Consider the following 17903-nt stretch of genomic DNA (forward strand, 5'->3'; position numbering starts at 1 on the left):
CTCAGAACAGGTTACTTTAGGTAACACCTTATCCCTTATACACCCAGTAGAACACTCTGGTCTGTGGGAGAGTTTCTCCTGCAAGTTCCAAAGATCTCAGAAGCCCCCACACTCCCCAGTGACTCAGAGCAAGGCTTTTATCAAGGCTGCCTGTGGAATAGCAACCCTGTCTAGATATGACAGGCATCTACAACCTGCACTTTCTGGAAGCAGTCAAAGACATTTTTGTTCTGATAGGCTTTCCCAGCTGGAAAAATGGATCTTGACCACGAGTGTCCACTTGTTAGATGTTTAGCGTTGTTTATGGGTTTTTAATTGTTGATAATTATCTTAAGTGTAAATCGCCTTAAAGCAGTGCTTTAGAAGGAAATAATAATAATAATAATTGTCACAGTCTTTAGACAGAGTGTAGGAGATCACAGACTAGGGCTGCAATCCTATAGCAGGTTTCCTGGGAGTAAGCTTACTGAAAGTGGGGCTTACCTTTGAGTAGACATGTGTAAGACTACATGGTTTAGGCTCTAGTAGGTATCATGCAAGTTTAACATAGTGCCAGGTTGTAGATTACTGGGACAGAGATACGCACAGTGGCTGATCCACCAATTTGGAGAGTATAAATCCCAGAAGTTACCTGGATCAGTTTCCTACCTTAGGCAATACACCTAGCATGTTCCTTGTTAGGTAGGGGTCTAGGTAGAGAAACATAGAGGTTTTATGTTTGCAAAACTGAAGATTAATTTTAGGAGATAAAAAATATTAATAAAAGTGAGGAGGACTGCCTAAAGGTTGGATGGAGATGATGTCATCATGGAAGGTTCAATGTTCAATTCAATTTATTCTATACAGTGCCTTTTTCTGGGGGGGGGGGGCACAGGGGGACGCATACCCCTAAACGTTTTGTGAATCTAAGTTTGGCCTCATTGAGGGTCAGTATTTCAATATGAGTAGGAAAATGAGAGTACCCCTAAACACTTATAAAGGGGAAGAAAAGCACTGATTCTATATAGCCAAAGGCCTGCACAGGTTGGATGGAGTGTAACTCTCAAAAAGCAAAATCCTACCTTCAGGTGATAGAAACATCTGCTCCTGAATGGCTTGATTCATCATTCTCTGGGACACACAGAAATCAAAGGGAGCTGTATTGGTCTACTAGAAAAATGCAATTTCAAAACACTCCTCTATCCCTCATAGTTAAAAAGAAATAAAGACAGCCTTCTATATTCTGACTTGAGTCTCCATCTTTCTCTTGCAGCTGACGTACCTTCCACCTCCATGGGGTGAGTGCCGCTCCTCAGACTTTGGCCTGGACTTCTTTCCCATCTACAGCATCACTGCGTGCAGGATAGATTGTGAGACCCGCTACGTGGTGGAAAATTGCAACTGCAGAATGGTCCACATGCCAGGTAAGGTATTCAGGGGTGAGTTTGAAACAGCCTCACATGTGCTTCTCCCCTGGTGTCAGGGCTGGCTCTTGTCAAGGGGCCAAGTCCTGGGTGTAAAGCAAAGAGGAGGGCCCATAGGTCAGGGGGAGAGCACACAAACAGGCCCCAGGTTCAGTCCCTGTCATTCTCAGGTAAGGCTGAGGAAGATCCCTGTATGAACCCCTGCAGATCTGCTGCCAGTCATTGAATTATTATTGGGTTAGTTCAGGGGTGCAGAACTTTGTGCAGCCTGATGCCCAGATCACCTGGGTAGAAATCTCTCAGGGGCTGCATTTTGGGAGTGGGCGGGGCCTGATCCAAAAGTAGGTGGGGCCTGACACAATCACATGCCACCATCTTCTTTATTGCATACTCATCCCTAGCCTACGGATGCTCAAGAGGCCTCTTTGATGGCCTGGCTGAGTAAGTTTTTTGTTCTCACTTTGATGGTCTTGGGCTTGCTGATCGGAAGGTTGGCGGTTTGAATCCCCATGATGGGGTGAGCTCCCATTGTTCTGTCCCAGCTCCTGCCAACCTAGCAGTTCGAAAGCACACCAGCGCAAGTAGATAAATAGGTACCACTGCTGTGGGAAGGTAAACGTGTTCCCGTGCACTCTGGCACTCGTCACGGTCCTCTGTGGTTTAGTCATGCTGGCCACATGACCCGGAAAAAAGTCTGTGGACAAATGCCGCAACCCCATAGTCACCTTTGACTGGACTTAACCATCCAGGGGTCCTTTGCCTTTACCTACAGGCTGAATCTCTGCCTTGTCATCTCTAAGGCTCCAGATTTTGGACAGCATGTGGACTCGAGTCCTGACACATGTCCTCTGTTACAAACCTCGGTTTACATTATCCTTTTATGAAGACAAGCTCTTTCAGAAGTTGCTCAGGTTTGATTTTGAACTAGCCCTTTTTTAATGCTTTGGTGTCATTTTGGACCATGCCCTGGTTTAAACCAGCCTTTTGAAGATGATGTTCCATTTCTGGGATGAATGTATATGTGAAAGAAGCCGCTTGTGGTTGCCACCACACTTTCCATCACTGCCATAGGTAATTGATGAGCATGGCCTACAGTTGTGCTGTTCTACCACCTTCCGTGCATAACTTACTATAGATGTCCAGTGCCGTGTTTCTATGTACTAAGACTCCTCTGGGGGAAAAGAAATGTACTGGGTTCAGCATCCTGCCTTTGGGCACTGAGATAAGACAGTAGAAACTGCTGAGATAATGCATATGAAGATCACTTTAAAATATGCTATTACACACGGCTATTGCTTCTTGTACCTGTTCCCCATTCACTCCCTCACAAATAACCCTATTCATTCTCAACCACTAATTCATGTACCACTCTCTCACACACATAACATTTCACACATTGCCAGACAGATGGCTACTGATGTGATAGTTCTACCTCCTTCCATCTGGTCCCTTGGTCTGGTGCGCTGATAGATTGCTTAGGAGTTAAAAAACAAAAAACAAAAAACCCCAAACCCAAACAATTTGAATGTAAGTAAACATTCTGTTACACTAAAGTGAGAGAAGCCTGCTTTCAATAAATCGAAGCCAGGGCTCTTGCACTCAGTAGCTACAGAACCTCTATTCCTGGTAGTGGGAGTCCTCTTTTGCTTTATCAGTTTATTTGACTTTTGGAGGCAATTTGGCAACGTCACTATTTTGGTGAAAATCTGTGTGCTTTCAGCTATATGATCCTATGCCCATTTACTTGGAAGTAAGCCCCACTGAAGTCAGTGGGAATGACATCTGAGTAGGTATGCGTAGTATCGCTCAGTAAACTTGTTACGTCATTTGGTTTTCTCAGACCCTAGTGATAATAGTAAATCATTTTATTATTTATACCCCGTCCATCTGGCTGGGTTCTCCCAGCTACTCTGGGCGGCTTACAGCATATCTAAAAACATAATTAAACATCATACATTAAAAACCTCCAGATACAGGGCTGCCTTCGGATGTCTTCTAAAAGTTGTGTAATTCTTTATCTCCTTGACATCTGAAAGGAGGGCGTTCCTGGGAGTAGTAGCTCTCAGGTCCTAACCAACTATCAAAAACTGGATTTAGTTTTCATATATAATGTTGTAACTGCTCAGTCTTACTATATTACTCTTACCAGATTTATTACCTGCCCTTCATCAGGCAGGGGCAGGTGGACAGGTCACAACAATTTCTAATTCAAGATTAAAATCAGTCAAAACAGATTACCATCACAAGAATAGGGGGGACGGGACGACGACTCGAAAACACGCATCTCAGATGTCAAAGGCCAGGGTGAACAAGAGCATCTTCAGCATCTGCTGTATAGTGAAAGCTGTATAGTAAAGGTGCCATATGCACCTCTGGAGAGGAAATTCCAAAACTTAAGGGCTGCCATGGAGAATGGCCTCTGCTAGGACACCCCCCCCAAAAAAAAAGACTTCTGAGAGAGATGGAACTACCAAGAAGGCCCCCCTATGCTGATCTTAACACTTGGGAAGGAGGTGGTCTTTCAGATCTTTGGGACCTGAGTTGTTTGGGGTTTTAAACGCTACTGTGAGAACCTTGAATTTGGTTCAGAAATGAACTGGCAGGCAACCAAGCTTTTTTGGTTGTACGAGTTCTAAAGGCAACCCCAGCCAGTAATCCTTGTTCCATTCCCCGTAAAGCAGCCTTTCTCAACCTGTGGGTCCCCAGATGTTGTTGAACTACAACTCCCATCACCCCTAGCTAGCAAGGCCAGAGCTCAGGGATAATGGGAGTTGTAGTCCAACAACATCTAGGGACCCACAGGTTGAGAACAAAGCAAGGACTAGTTTCGTAAACTAGTCAGAAAGAAACTCACTGTTGCAAAGTTTGCATAAAAATGTCCCTGTGTGTTTTTTATTTCCTTTGTGTGCAGGAGATGCTCCGTTCTGCACGCCGGAGCAGTATAAAGAGTGTGCAGAGCCTGCGCTAGGTAAGTTCTGAAGGACAAAGGATTCTCTTACTGTCAGTTTCTCAGAATTATTATTATCCCCCCCCCCCACCTCCAAGGATCTCATTTCAAGCCAGGAATGTGTTTTCAGGGCCTGTGTTCTAGTAACAGCGGGATAAAAAGCACAACTTGTCGCGGGCTTGTTACATGCAAAGGAAGGGTGGGAGGAACCAGCTGGGGAACCCCCCGGGAAGAAGGCTCAGAGCCTGGGGATTGGTGGTGGGACGATGGATGAGTGGTCAGAGGAAGAAGAACGGATGGAGGAGGCGGAGGAAGCTGAAGAGGTGGCAGGGCTTAGTGAGCTTGGGAGAGTCTGTGGCAGAGGAAAGTCAAGAATTAGAGGCAGAAGCTTAAGCAGGAGAGGAGATTAATCCAGCTGGTGAAGAGGCATGCCAAGCACAGGGCTGTCAAAAAGCCCCTTGTGCTGTGGTTCCCAAGCGCCCAGCAGCCACTTGCCGAAGGGACTCTGACAGATGAGTTGTCCTGCCCACGTGTCAAGAGTTGGCCTGTGAGAAGGGGAACAGACAGCGATTTGCCCCATTGGGTCCAAAAGGTTCCCCCACGCCAGCCTAGAATGGACCCTTGATGATGGCGAGCAGAGCAAAAACTCCCCTTACGCTTGCATCTCTGAGCTGGTAGTTCCACAGATAACCCATCTATCTGGTCCCCACTTTGCCTTGCAGTGGTACTTGGTGAAAAGGACAGCAGTTACTGTGTGTGCCAAACGCCGTGCAATTTGACGCGCTACAACAAGGAACTCTCCATGGTGAAGATCCCCAGCAAGACCTCGGCCAAGTACCTTGAGAAAAAGTTCAACAAATCAGAGAAATACATCTCGTAAGTAGGCCCATTCCAGTCGGGGCTAGAATGATGCTAAGCAGCCCAATGAGAGGCTCTTGCTTGTGGGGTCCCAACACGGAGGGTTGTAGCCAGTGTTAGCCCTACTCAGAGTAGACCCATTGAAGCTAATGGACACGGCTGCCTTGCGTCCAGTAATTTTAATGGGTCTCCTCCACATGGAACTCCATGTACATGATGATTGATTGCCAGGCCTCAACTAGGTCAGTCTCTAGGCTGCCTTGTTTGGGAAGTCAGGGAGCTGGCTGCCCGTCCCCTCCAGTGGCCCAGGCAGGGTGCCTAGTCAAAGGCTGCCAGTAGTCAAGATCCAACGTAGCAACAGAAGGGGCTGAAAGCAGTTGCATTGTCCTTTTTTGTAAATAAATTTTTATTTGATTTTTAAAAATATAAACATACAACAAAAACCAATTCAAAATCCAAGATTACTCTGAATCTCCTAATTCCTAATCTCTGAATCTCCTAATTCAAAAACCAATTCAAAATCCAATCAAGATTACTCTGAATCTCCTAATTGCCCCTCATCCCTTCCATGGGTCTTGTTGATAATATTTTCAACCCCATATCAATACTTCTCTGAGTTTTTTGTCTTTCTAAATTATCCATACATTCCGTTACATTACAAGTGTGGTTAAAATCCTGCCAATGTTTTCACCTGCTTACAATGCTCTCGTATATAAATTATAAACATTTCCCATTCCTTTTTAAAGATTTTGTCTTCTTGATTTCTGAGCTTCCCAGTTGAGTTTTGCCATTTCAGCATAGTCCATCAACTTGGTTTGCCATTCTTCTCTGGTCGGGGTTGTCTCTTCCTTCCATCTCTGAGCCAGTAGTATCTGTGCGGCCGTTGTCGTGTACATGAACAGTCTTTTCTGGTACTTTGGACTCTCTGTACCTATAGTTCCTATTAAGAAAGCTTCTGGTGAAGCAGTTGCATTGTCAAAAGGCAGGCAGAGGCCACAATATTCAAGGCAGCAACGAGGCAAGCGGCACAGAAGCTAAGCGCAGTCATTACACTCAGGGCAAGTTACTGAGGCTGAGGAGCTAGCTCTGAGCTCTGGGCTTCTTCAGGCATGGTCTGCTCAGCCAGCCGACTGGATGCTGGTATTGCAAGCTCACCATAGGGACTGAGCGCCGATGGCACTGACACCTGGGAGTTCTAGAGTTACACACACCTACGTGCATGTTGCCCCCCTGGAATTTTGCCCTGTTAGTTTATCACGGGGCAAATGAGCAGCCGGAAAGTGGAAGGGAGAATACTGCCAACCTTAGGTGGCCGAAAGAGAAATCTGCACTATGGCTGTGTACATGCCATACACTTAAAGCACATCCTTACCATGAAGAATCCTGGGAACTGTAGTCTGTTCAGGGTGCTGGGAAGTGTAGCTCTGTGAGGGGTAAAGTACAATTTCCAGGATTCGGGGGGGGGGGGAGAGGTGGTAAATGTATGGTGCATACCAGCTGCGAGCAACTGGTGTCTCCCAACTGAAACTAGTTAGACAAGGGGCAGAAAACGGAAACCAAGATATTCATAGGATTGGAACACATTCCTTATGAGAAAGGACTTGGAAATTGGGGGTGAGCTGGAGAGGTCAGTGTAGTGGCAGGGAGGGGGGAAACCCAGGAATACATTTGGGTGGTGGGGTGCTTGACAGGGGCTTACAAAATTACGCAAGATGGGGAGAAAATTTAGAGAGAAACATTTCTCCTAATAGATTGTCAGGACAGGGCTGTTTTGTTTTGTTTTTTAAGGTACCCCTTCACAAAACACACATCTTTCTTTGGGGACTCGCTGCTATGAGCTACCTGGAGACTTTGTTTTATTATTTATTAAATTTGTATACCACCCTTCATCCATAGATCTCAGGGCAGTTCACAAGCTTAAAGATACAAGATGAAAACAAAACAAAAATGTAAAAAAAAAAAAACAACCCAAAGAACTACAACCCACAAACCATATTGGATCAATCTGTGGAGGAGGTGAGGTCTGTCAGGAGCTAAAAGTCACAAAGGCCATATGGATCTTTCTGGTTCAGAGATGCTGCAACACTGAATTCCAGTTTGGGGGTAGGTGGGTGGAAGGAAGGAAGCAGCTGAGGGGTGTTATTGCCTTCAAGCTCTGCTTAGAAGACTTCTAGAAGTGCCTGGTTGGCTGCTGTGGAAAAAAGAATTATAGAGGGACCTCTGGTCAAGATCTAGTGGGGCTCTTATGTATGTTAATGTATCTGGAATATTTGGTGCCTTGGTTTTCAAGTCCCAAAGGAGCTGGCAGTGTAGCAGCTTACAAGCAGCTTATGTTTTTTAATCAACCGAATATTGTTATTTATTTTTTGGTGGGCGGTGGGGAAGAGCCTTGAGGATGGAGGAGGTGTAAGTAAAAGCAGTACGCTGCGGTTGTCTAGAAGCCGCAAGGCGCGTTGACAGACTCCCTACCGATTACATAATATCTCTTTCCCTTGGGATGGCCTGACCCCCTGCTCAGGCATAACACATCCCTCAGGCTACCCATTTGGAATATGAGTTTTCTCTCGTCGCCGCTCACTCAAAAACGTGCCATGGCAGCAGAAAGCTTATTTGTTTTCACGGATGCAGCTCCTTCCTTTTGATTCTGTCTCTCGGCTGCCCGTGTTGTTTTGTTTTGTTTTCTCCTCAGGGAGAATATTCTTGTGCTCGATATATTCTTTGAAGCCCTCAACTATGAGACCATTGAACAGAAGAAAGCATACGAAGTGGCAGCTTTACTTGGTAAGTAAGAATCCTCTGTGTGTGTGTGTGTGTGTGTGTGTAAAATGAATGGAATTTGGGGGTTTCGGCCCAACTCCCTTCCAGTGGTGGTGGGCAATTTGAGGTAGAGGGGAAATGAGTTTAACGGGGGCGGGGAGATCACCCAGCAACTAGTCACAATGGCTATATCCTACCTCCAGGGTCAAAGGCACTCTTCCTCTGAATACCAATTGCAAGCATGTCCACAGCATGCTTGAAACAAGAAAGTTGCCAACCTCAGCAAGGAGCAGCTGAGAGCATGGGTTGCAAGGCCAATCAGTTTTGTGCAAATCGCTCCCTTTGTGTGCAAAGCGCTGTTCCCTCCCTGTTTCCCATCAGCAGATTCCCCCCCCCCACATGAGCTTATTACACATGCAAGACCCTTCAGCCGGAGAGATGCAGTCCTGTGCTGCTTCCCGTTGCCACCTGGGTTATCGCCTCCCTGTGTGGCATCTATATTCTGCCACTGGTGGCATGCTGTGTGATTTGGCATTGAGTCATCCTATATCCTGTATGCTCTGCTGTGGTGGCCTTCCTCTCATTGAAGTCAACAGGAGGGTAATGCTTTGTGCCATGTCCGTGGACTGGTGTAAAGTTGGCCTGTTGATGTGGCCTGCTCATGGATCAAAAGGGATATAGGGACCAACATATATGGGCATCTCCTTTTGGCGCACAAGGGCCCAAGTTCAATCCCCGGTCAGTGTGGACAAATGGTCTGATTCTGTATAAGACAGCTTCCTGTGTTGCACTGTGTCACCCAAGCCCTGTTTCAGTCACTCTGCTTGCATATCTTTGCCAGTAGAACAGCTCCAGCAATGTTGTTTACTGCCAGCCTACCTGGCATGTTCCACCAGAGGTGTAGCTGTCATGACAGTGGCTTAGCTACTGTTTTTCCAGCATAGTGAGGCTTCTACCCAAACCTATGTGTCATTCTCCTCACACTCTGCCAACAAATCTTTAGTATGTAGAATTACCGCCAGTAATTAGAAATATGAAAGAGGAGAGTGCAAAATATGGTTTGAAGCTCAACGTCAAAAAAACGAAGATCATGGCCACTGGTCCCATCACCTCCTGGCACATAGAAGGGGAAGAAATGGAGGCAGTGAGAGATTTTACTTTCTTGGGCTCCATGATCACTGCAGATGGTGACAGCAGCCACGAAATTAAAAGATGCCTGCATCTTGGGAGAAAAGCAGTGACAAACCTAGACAGCAGCAGGAACATCACCTTGCCAACAAAGGTCCGTATAGTTAAAGCCATGGTTTTCCCAGTAGTGATGTATGGAACTGAGAGTTGGACTATAAAGAAGGCTGATCGCTGAAGAATTGATGCTTTTGAATTATGGTCCTGGAGGAGACTCTTGAGAGTCCCATGGACTGCAAGAAGATCAAACCTCTCCATTCTGAAGGAAATCAGCCCTGCCTGAGTGCTCACTGGAAGGACAGATCGTGAAGCTGAGGTTCCAATACTTTCGCCACCTCATGAGAAGAGAAGACTCCCTGGAAAAGACCCTGATGTTGGGAAAGATGGAGGGCACAAGAAGACGGGGACGACAGAGGACGAGATGGTTGGACAGTGTTCTTGAAGCTACCAGCATGAGTTTGACCAAACTGTGGGAGGCAGTGGAAGACAGAAGTGCCTGGCATGCTCTGGTCCATGGGGTCACAAAGAGTAGGACAAGACTAAACGACTAAACAACAACAACAATTAGAAATATTTTAAAAGGTGAAAGAATGTATATCTGAAAGCAGGTTAGGACAATTTAAATTAGAGTTTATTTCCTACACGTATGCCTGGTTGTTAATTTCCATTCTGTTGTAGACCAGTGGCCTCAGTTTGTCTCCTGCTCCCGCCCCTACCCTGTCGACAGGAGTTTGCCTTTCTATCCATCACAATGAAGAATTATTGGCTCGCCTGACTTGTCAAAGTCAGAATCCAGCCCGTCTGTTATTTAGATGAAAGAAAGGAGAGTTTAATGTCTGTCTGTTTGTCCCAAGGCCTTTGTAAGCAGTGTTTAAGCATATACCCTGTTGTCATGGAGATGTAAGCCTTTTCTTTCTTTCTGAACAATAAGCAGAGAGATTCTTACCAGTTTATATAGAGAATAACTATGATTTTTACTGGCAGGGAAAGGATAATCTGTTCAATAACATATTCATCCCTAGATGCTTCATGGACGTTGAACAAGAACCTGAATCAGAGTAGCAGAAGTAAGCAACAATAACAATTGCATTTTTTAAAAATGCCAATAGAAGAGAGATTCCAGATTTTCAAGAGCACAATAACTGCAAGGCAGGTAGAAATTCAAAAGGAATTTGATCCTTGTATCATCTTCATAGATGGCATATAACAGTACACAGCAGGGCCTTCTTGGTAATGGTAGCAGATCTATGGCACGACCTTCCCAGTTCTGCTCCAATGGCCTCTCACCTTATATTCATTCAAGGATCAGCTGTCATATAGATTGTCATATTCTGTTGCTACTGTAAATTGTGGTTTAAATTTTTTTATTTTATAAACATTGTTTTCCACCCTAGTATCTCTATGAAGAAGGATGGGATATAAGAAATATAATTATTGTAATCAATGATCATTAATAACAATAGCAACAGCTGTGGGAGATTGCTAAAAGTTCCCAAGAACCAAGGAATCAGAGAGGATGGGCAGATAGCATCAGAATTAAAGCTATAAACCTGTACGTATATGATTTCCTGGAAATAAACTCTGTTGAATTCAGTAAGAGGTACTTATCAATCAGCAGTCTGGTGCTACAGCTGAAATGGCCAATGCCATTTTAAGTTGCGTTTAAATTAGCATCAGAAAGCTGTGAGAGGAAGAAGGCATCTCATGGATGCTTAACATGTTTACTGACAGTATGAAAGGAAACAATATGCTTCTCCAGGCAGAGGGTAGGTTTTGGGAGAAGTTGATAACTCTTCTCCAAGCAGCTCAGCCATCAGAACTGAGCTGACGGGTAGATGTGCTTTAGCTTAGCAGAAGGGACAGTCCATATCACCCTTGCCAAATCTGTAATTTTATCCGAGAGGACAGGTGCAGCCTGCTGGCTTAGGGTCAGTGGTGGACAGTGCAGTGGCAGTGCTGACCTGATTGCACCAGTGCACTTGCCCTTTGCCAACCTCCCCTCCAACTCTCAGTAGCAGCAGTGACTCATCTGCTGGGGATCAGGTAAACGCCACCACCTCACTATGCTATCCACTACTATCAAAACTGAGCCCCTCAACCACAAACATAGCTTCTGCGCCCGGACTTCCCACCCACCCACCAAACACACACAGAGCGGACATTCTTTACTCACTCACTTTTCATGGAGGATACGGATGCCCCTGTCATTCTGCTGCATTCTGGTGTTTTCTGTGTGGTCCTCAGATTTTCCCCACCCCCAAGACCAGAGTTTTAGTCTGTTGGGATTTGGGGTGTGTGTGTTATAATAAAGCACAATTGTAGAATTTCCCCTTTTAGTGTGGACAGATGAAGTGCTCCTGAGACTTTTTAAAGTGCTGCTGTGCTTTTAATTAGACCCTTCCTGTGTGCAGGTGGAACCCATTTTATTACTTCCTGATGAATGTGAATGGAGCCATCAATGGCATACTAATTCCTCCTTGAATAACCTCTCCTAATTGTTCCATCATTAGTTTATATTTCCACAGTACTGGCAATGGGGAGGATTTAATTGCCAGTTTTCTTGAAATAAGTTTACTTCACTGTAAAAGAAAGTGAGAGAGAGGAAGGGTCTTTGAACTATAATAGGCAACTTATATTGTTCTGCTGATCACATACAGCCAGGAGCCCAAGATCTCAGGAATGATGCTAGTGTTGACCAATTCAGAGGCTACTGCCTGCCAGCCACAGGAGCTGATATTGCAAATGCCCTTCTGTTTGGTGCCTGAAGAGTACTCTGAGGCCCAAATGCGCTCTGTTCCCAGTAGCTCACTGAGACAACGCCACACAAGACCTTTAAAGCATTTTCAATGCACACATCTGCCTTCCTCCAAAAAGGAATTACATTAAATGCATTTTTTTTAAAAAGGATGCTGGGAATCATAGCTCTGTGAGGGGGAAACTACAATTCCCAGGATTTTGTGGGGAACTGCTTTGAACATGCTTTGGTGCCTGAACAGCCTGGTTTTGTGATAGTGCAAGGTCCAGCCAATCCGCATTCTGCGAAGCTTTTTGCTGGAAACCAAGGAAGCCAGTTGTTCCTGAACTGGACTGCTTGAAGGAGGGTAGCATGTTTTGCCCCAAAAGGTGGTGAGCACAGATCCACAAAAGGTCCAAACTGTGTTATTCTCTACACCCCCATAAATTGTGGATAAAACGTCTGCTTCGGTTTCCTTTCCCTTCTCCAGGTGATATTGGAGGTCAGATGGGCCTTTTTATTGGTGCTAGTATCCTCACCATTCTGGAAATATTTGACTACATCTATGAGGTAAGTTGTGGCCCTCTGTTGTGGTGACATATGTAATCCTGGCATCCAGGTACCATCCAGCCTCTCCTTTCTGACCCCATCAAGTGCCCAGATACTTAAGCTTCCTTTGGCTTCCTTGTATTTTCTTTTTCTTTTGAAGCTGCCTCGAGGTTTTTTCTGGCTAAAAAGAGAGAGAACAGCATGTAAATGTAATAAATGACTGGGGCCTGCAACAAAACGTTGTGGTGTGAAGTGCCCCATTTCATTCTCTCTGCCTCTCCTGGCCTTCAGTTCCCACCCAGCTTTCTCTACAAAATTCATTCCCTGAATTCCCCAGCCTTCTCCTTCCAAGACAAAATACATTTGAAATTCTGCTATCTGCATTTCTTGGGATTTCCTGATTGCAATGAATTTTGAAAACTTGAAGCACAAAATCCAAACCCACATTTCAGGTTTCTGCTATAAACTCAGAAATGGTGAACCAAGTTACAGAAGTGTAAAGCCTGGGTCTTGTGTGCTATCAAGACCAAATTGGGTGCAACACGAACCCTCAGTAATAAATCTGGGCTGCAGAACAATAGCCCCCAAACTTAAATTAGGCTCCCTCAAATGTCAGATTTACAATTTTTAAGAATTGTATGACCCAAATAGATGTGCTGTTTAAATGCTTATTTGCATTATGCATATTTGCATGTTTTATTAAATGCAAATATGAGCCTGTGTGGGTGTGGGTGTGGATGTGTGATAATTATCAGGACTGCAGTAGGCGTGGTGGGGAGATTTAACCATTTCGTCCCCTACCACAGCCCTAATGGAAAATGCTTCTTCAAATCTGCTATTTGCATTGGGAGGAACTCCCACCTCCACCCCTTGGCCCCAGTCTTATAGCAAAGATAAGAAGAAAGCACAGCTGCCACCAGTGGGGGGATTTTTGGGCAATGAAAATAGCAGCTTCAGTGAACAATTTTCCTTTGGATCACAACAGGAGAGAAGAGGGATATAGACTCCCTTCCCACTTGCTGTAATCCCAGTAATTATTTGGCTAATAACCCAGCAATTTCTATTTGCATTTTTTTAAAGAGAAAGCTGAATGTAAAGATGCATTTAAACATGATGTCTAGCATGGCCCTTAGAGAAACCAAGACACAAGAGAGATGTAAAGGGCAGGGGGAGGCAGTCCCTTAGGCCTGGCTCTGTCCCCCCCCCCTTTTAAGTGGCAGCAACAGGAGAGGCTCCCCATTATCCATTGTTCATTCCTGCTTGCTCAGTTCTCTACGCCTTTCCCCCCTGTCTGGGCAGCCCAAGCTGGAGTGGCCAGGAAACTCTTGAGCAGAGGGAAAGATGGGAGCACCTTCCTTGCTCCTAGTTCACTCAGCTTGGTGATCCGCAGGCCACCCTCCTGCACATTACAGAGGTGGGCACTCAATTAATAGAGATAGAAAGTGGGCATAATACCTTTTTAGTTGTGGACAATTGTCCAAGCAATAGAGGTTATTATGTATCATCTGGTGTTTGTTAAGATTGTGATGATTTTAGCATATACGCTTTGACAAAGCTCTGTGGACTGTTTGGAGATGATTCTCTGATTGTGTGTACAGTGGTACCTCGGAAGTTGAACAGAATCCATTCCAGAAGTCCGTTCGACTCCTCAAACATTCAAAAACCAAATCGTGGCTTCCGATTGGCTGCAGGAATCTCCTGCAGCCAATCGGAAGCCCCAGAAGCCCCGTTGGATGTTTGGGTTCCAAAGAACATTCACAAACCGGAACAATCACTTCCGGGTTTGCGGCGTTCGGGAACCAAACCATTCGACTTGCAAGGTGTTTGGGATCCAAGGTATGACTGTAGTTCTTTTATCTTTGTTTTGATTTTTTTTAAAAAATTGGGGGGGGGGGGAGAAAGTGAGCATAATAAGAATACTTTTAATTTGTATACTGCTTTTCTATATTACTATACACAAGGCAGTACAAGCTGAAGAAACAGCAAAGAACACACACCTTATAACAATCTGATCCAATACAAAAAAAATGTCGTGATAAAAATATAACTTTAAAATAAACAACTTATATCAAATAAAGGCATATCCAACAACCTATTGGAATTTAATAGTACAAACTGAAATTAAATAAGGCCTACCCTGCTGTGCCGCAACTCCAAATACAGGGAGCTGCATGTGGATAAATTTGGGCATAGGATCACCTGTGAGGCCCCTGTCTTAAAATACGCTCTGCCCAGCTACCTTTGCTGTGTGCTAGTTCTGTCAGAGCCACTTAGCCAGGGGCCTCGTTCAGCTCAGCTGGATGCCAGCTCATGAGTTTGGCACGTGCGGCTAGGTGCTCTGGAACAAGCAGGCCTCCCTCTTAAAGCAGCTTTTTCTGAGGGGTGGACCGGGAACAGCGGCGGCTGGTGTTCACTGGGACTGGTAGGGTCAGCCAGCAGTAGGAGGAGCCAGGCAGGGCCAACAAATTCTAGTTTTGTCCCCATCACCCTCTCTGCTGAGTTCTACAAGGGCAACAGAGAGACGAGGAGGAGGAGGACGATGCTGACAGCCAGGGCCAGCACCTGGACTGGATGTAAATAAGTAGGCAGACAAGAGGGGTCTGCCTCTCCTTCATTGGAGGTTTTTTAATAGCATTTGGATGACCATCTGACAGGGATTCTTTAGCTGTGATTCCTCCCTTGCAGGAGGCTGGACTGGGTGGATCTTTGGGGTCCCTTCCAATTGCACAGTTCCATGATTTTTTTGGCAGACTGGGGCTGGTGGGGTAGTGCCCCAGATTCCCTAATGGAGCAGCTTTCACAGATGCTGAAGGCAGAAGCAGGCATGCTTCATGGAATCTTCTCTCACACATGCAGACCAGCAGCAGTCATCCTTTGCCTTCTCTTCCCCCAGGAACCCTCACAGACTTTGAAGGTTTTCCATCTATTTGTGTAAAACTGCGTAGTTACGTTTTGGGATTCCTTTCGGGTCGAGCGAGTGTCAAAACCTAAAGTAAAACAGGCCAGATATGAGCTCTGCAACCACCATGCACGCCACTTTCAGCTCCTGCAACACTTGCTTCCCAGTTCCCCAGGCAGTCAGGTCTGGGCAGCCATTGTCCTGCCACAGAACGTGGATTATGGTCCTTCTGCACACAGCGTGGTGCCTGCCACTGCTGTCTGATAACCTGTCTTCTGTTAAAAAAATGGGGCAAGTGTCTAGTCCTGATGTTGATGGGAAAATGAGAAAGGCATTTACTCAGAATTGTTAGCAACTGAGGAAAGGGTTGCTTTCACAGTAGGGACCTTTCAGCTGGAAGCATAATTGAAACAGTTAAAACAGCCCTGTATTCCTTATAAAAATCCTGCAACAGTCTCTTTTTTTGGTAGCTCCCTCCTTGCCCCTTTCTTTTAAAATGGCTTCTTCCTCTCTGCTTCTGCCCCTTTAATTAAACTTCTCCTGTTCACTCATATGACTGAATTCCTGAATCAACTTTTGATTAGCTGGTTCCTGTCCCCTTTCAAGTGAGGGGATCTCCTTTCTGCTTTCTTATTTGCAGCTATATTATTATTATTATTATTATTATTATTATTATTATTATTATTTTATTTTATTTTATTTTGGTGCAATTGCAATTCTAAAACAAGGGGAGAAATAAAAGTGAAATTGCTCTGGCTGTTAAGAAGAAACCTGTCATTATTGCCCTTCTGCCCCTCTCCCCGCAAAAAAGGAACAAGAATTGGCTATTGAAGTGGTGAATGTCAACCATGTGAGTAAACAGAAAGCCACTAATTAAAGGGGCAGAAGCAGCTTTAACATATAAAGGGTGGAATTAAAGGGACAGACACCCTGAGAAGCCTCAATGACATTTTGCCAGTCCCTCCTGAGAAGGTTGGCACTGCAATTGGTTTTTTTTAAACAAAAAAAATACAGTTCCCCAAATGAGGTCTAGAAACAGACACAAGGACAATATGGGAGATGCTGGAATGAAATGGGTCAGCAATCTGGATTCTACATAAAATTAAGCAAAAGGATGGCATCCACTTTTTAATTAAAAGGTCTGTGTGGCAACAAGGTTGGAAGGGAAAACCAACCTTCTCCTTACCGTGATACCCTGCACCTTCTCATCTCTCTTCCTTCCTCTCCCGTGTCTACAATTTCTAAAGTGTAGATCAGATTCCTGTGGTTTCACTCCATGCCTCACTTTTGAAAATTGGCTTCTGGTACCAGAGCTACTCCTCTCAGAGGTGCTGCAAGTTTTACAGTGCTGACAGCATTGAACAATGGGGTTAATGTGACCCACCGCTTGATTCAGCAAAAGTTATTCCATCTCCCACCCATAGTGGCCACTTGTAAAAATGTCACTGGGCCTTTATCAGTGGTCCTCTGACCTGGCACACGTGCTCCTGAAAAGGCAAAGAAAAGGGGGCAAGCTTGCTCGTTCCAGCACATGTGCTGGGGTCTTGGAAGCCGTAGCAAATCAGCAAAATTTCAGCACCAGGAGAGGGGGGCAGGGAGAAAGAGAACCATCTAAAAAAAATAAAGTAAAAGGAGATAGAGGCTGGAAGTATATATGTAGCACAGGAGTGTTTTTGACAATTACCTCCTTGATAAGTTTATTGGGTGGCCATAGGTGAGCAACTATTTTTTCAGCCTCAGTTCCATATCCGCAATATGATATGAACTATCTGCGTGGACTAGCAGAAGCAGAATAAATCATTAGTCTCATATAAAGCAAACAGGACCAGTTTCCCTGCATCTCTCGATGGGTGGGCTGTGCCAAGGCTCTGTTGGGACTAAGAGCCTCCCCCTTTCTCCCATTTCTTTTAGCTGATCAAGGAGAAGTTGTTAGATCTTCTTGGCCAGGAAGAGGAGGAAGGAAGCCACGATGAGAATGTGGTAAGTAAGCATGAGATTCCCTGGGCCTAAAGCAGGTGTAGGGCATACAAGAAGCCCTCGCAAACCAGACTGGTTCATTACCCTGCAATGCTCACTTTCCGTGGGTGGGTAAGAATTGAAGCTGTGATTCATTTCTGCCATGTGAGGCATTTTAGGTTGGAGTTTACCTGACACGGACTCATTGGTCCTGATGGGGTTTTGAAAGTTTGTCGGCTTTCAAGAAAAGTAAAGAAGAGCAAAAACTTTGGGGTATTTCAGGTCCTTGTGAGCTTAAACTAAACAAGCAAAAAGACACATCCATCATGCTGTGTCAAGAGCAAAATAGTTGTTAGCCACAGAAATAAAAGATAGATTAGACCTTTTATGGAATACACTGGAGGATGGAACTGTTTGCATCAGAGCCCTGTGTGCATGATTTATTTAGATTGTTGTTATTTAGCCCCTTCCCACAATTCAAAATAATCTTGGTTTGTTGACATTTTTTAAAACGCAGATGATAGCTAAATACATGTGTCTGTGTGTTTGTGTGTATGGATTTTATATCACCTTCTACCTCAAGGCAGGTCCCAATACGGTAAATAAATAAATCAC

General features: G+C 44.9%; 1 protein-coding gene across 5 annotated transcripts in view; it reads left to right on the forward strand.

Moving 5' to 3' along the window:
* LOC308462057 (acid-sensing ion channel 2) overlaps positions 1–17903 on the forward strand; it is a 382247-nt gene that overhangs the window by 356581 nt on the left and 7763 nt on the right. For 4 of the 5 annotated variants that reach the window (XR_013978988.1, XR_013978989.1, XM_080979376.1 and 1 more), the window contains 7 exons: positions 1253–1403; positions 4315–4371; positions 5073–5226; positions 7898–7989; positions 10173–10217; positions 12375–12454; positions 17244–17312. Coding sequence is in view for 3 of the 5 variants with exons in the window: in XM_080979376.1 (XP_080835502.1) it covers positions 1253–1403; positions 4315–4371; positions 5073–5226; positions 7898–7989; positions 10173–10217; positions 12375–12454; positions 17244–17312 (648 nt within the window). In the remaining 2 variants the exon portion in view is untranslated. The remainder of the gene's footprint in view (positions 1–1252; positions 1404–4314; positions 4372–5072; positions 5227–7897; positions 7990–10172; positions 10218–12374; positions 12455–17243; positions 17313–17903) is intronic. The other variant, XM_080979378.1, reaches the window with a different exon arrangement.

Source organism: Podarcis pityusensis (genome assembly GCF_964106645.2).
Source record: "Podarcis pityusensis genome assembly, chromosome: 13".
NCBI lineage: Eukaryota > Metazoa > Chordata > Lepidosauria > Squamata > Lacertidae > Podarcis > Podarcis pityusensis.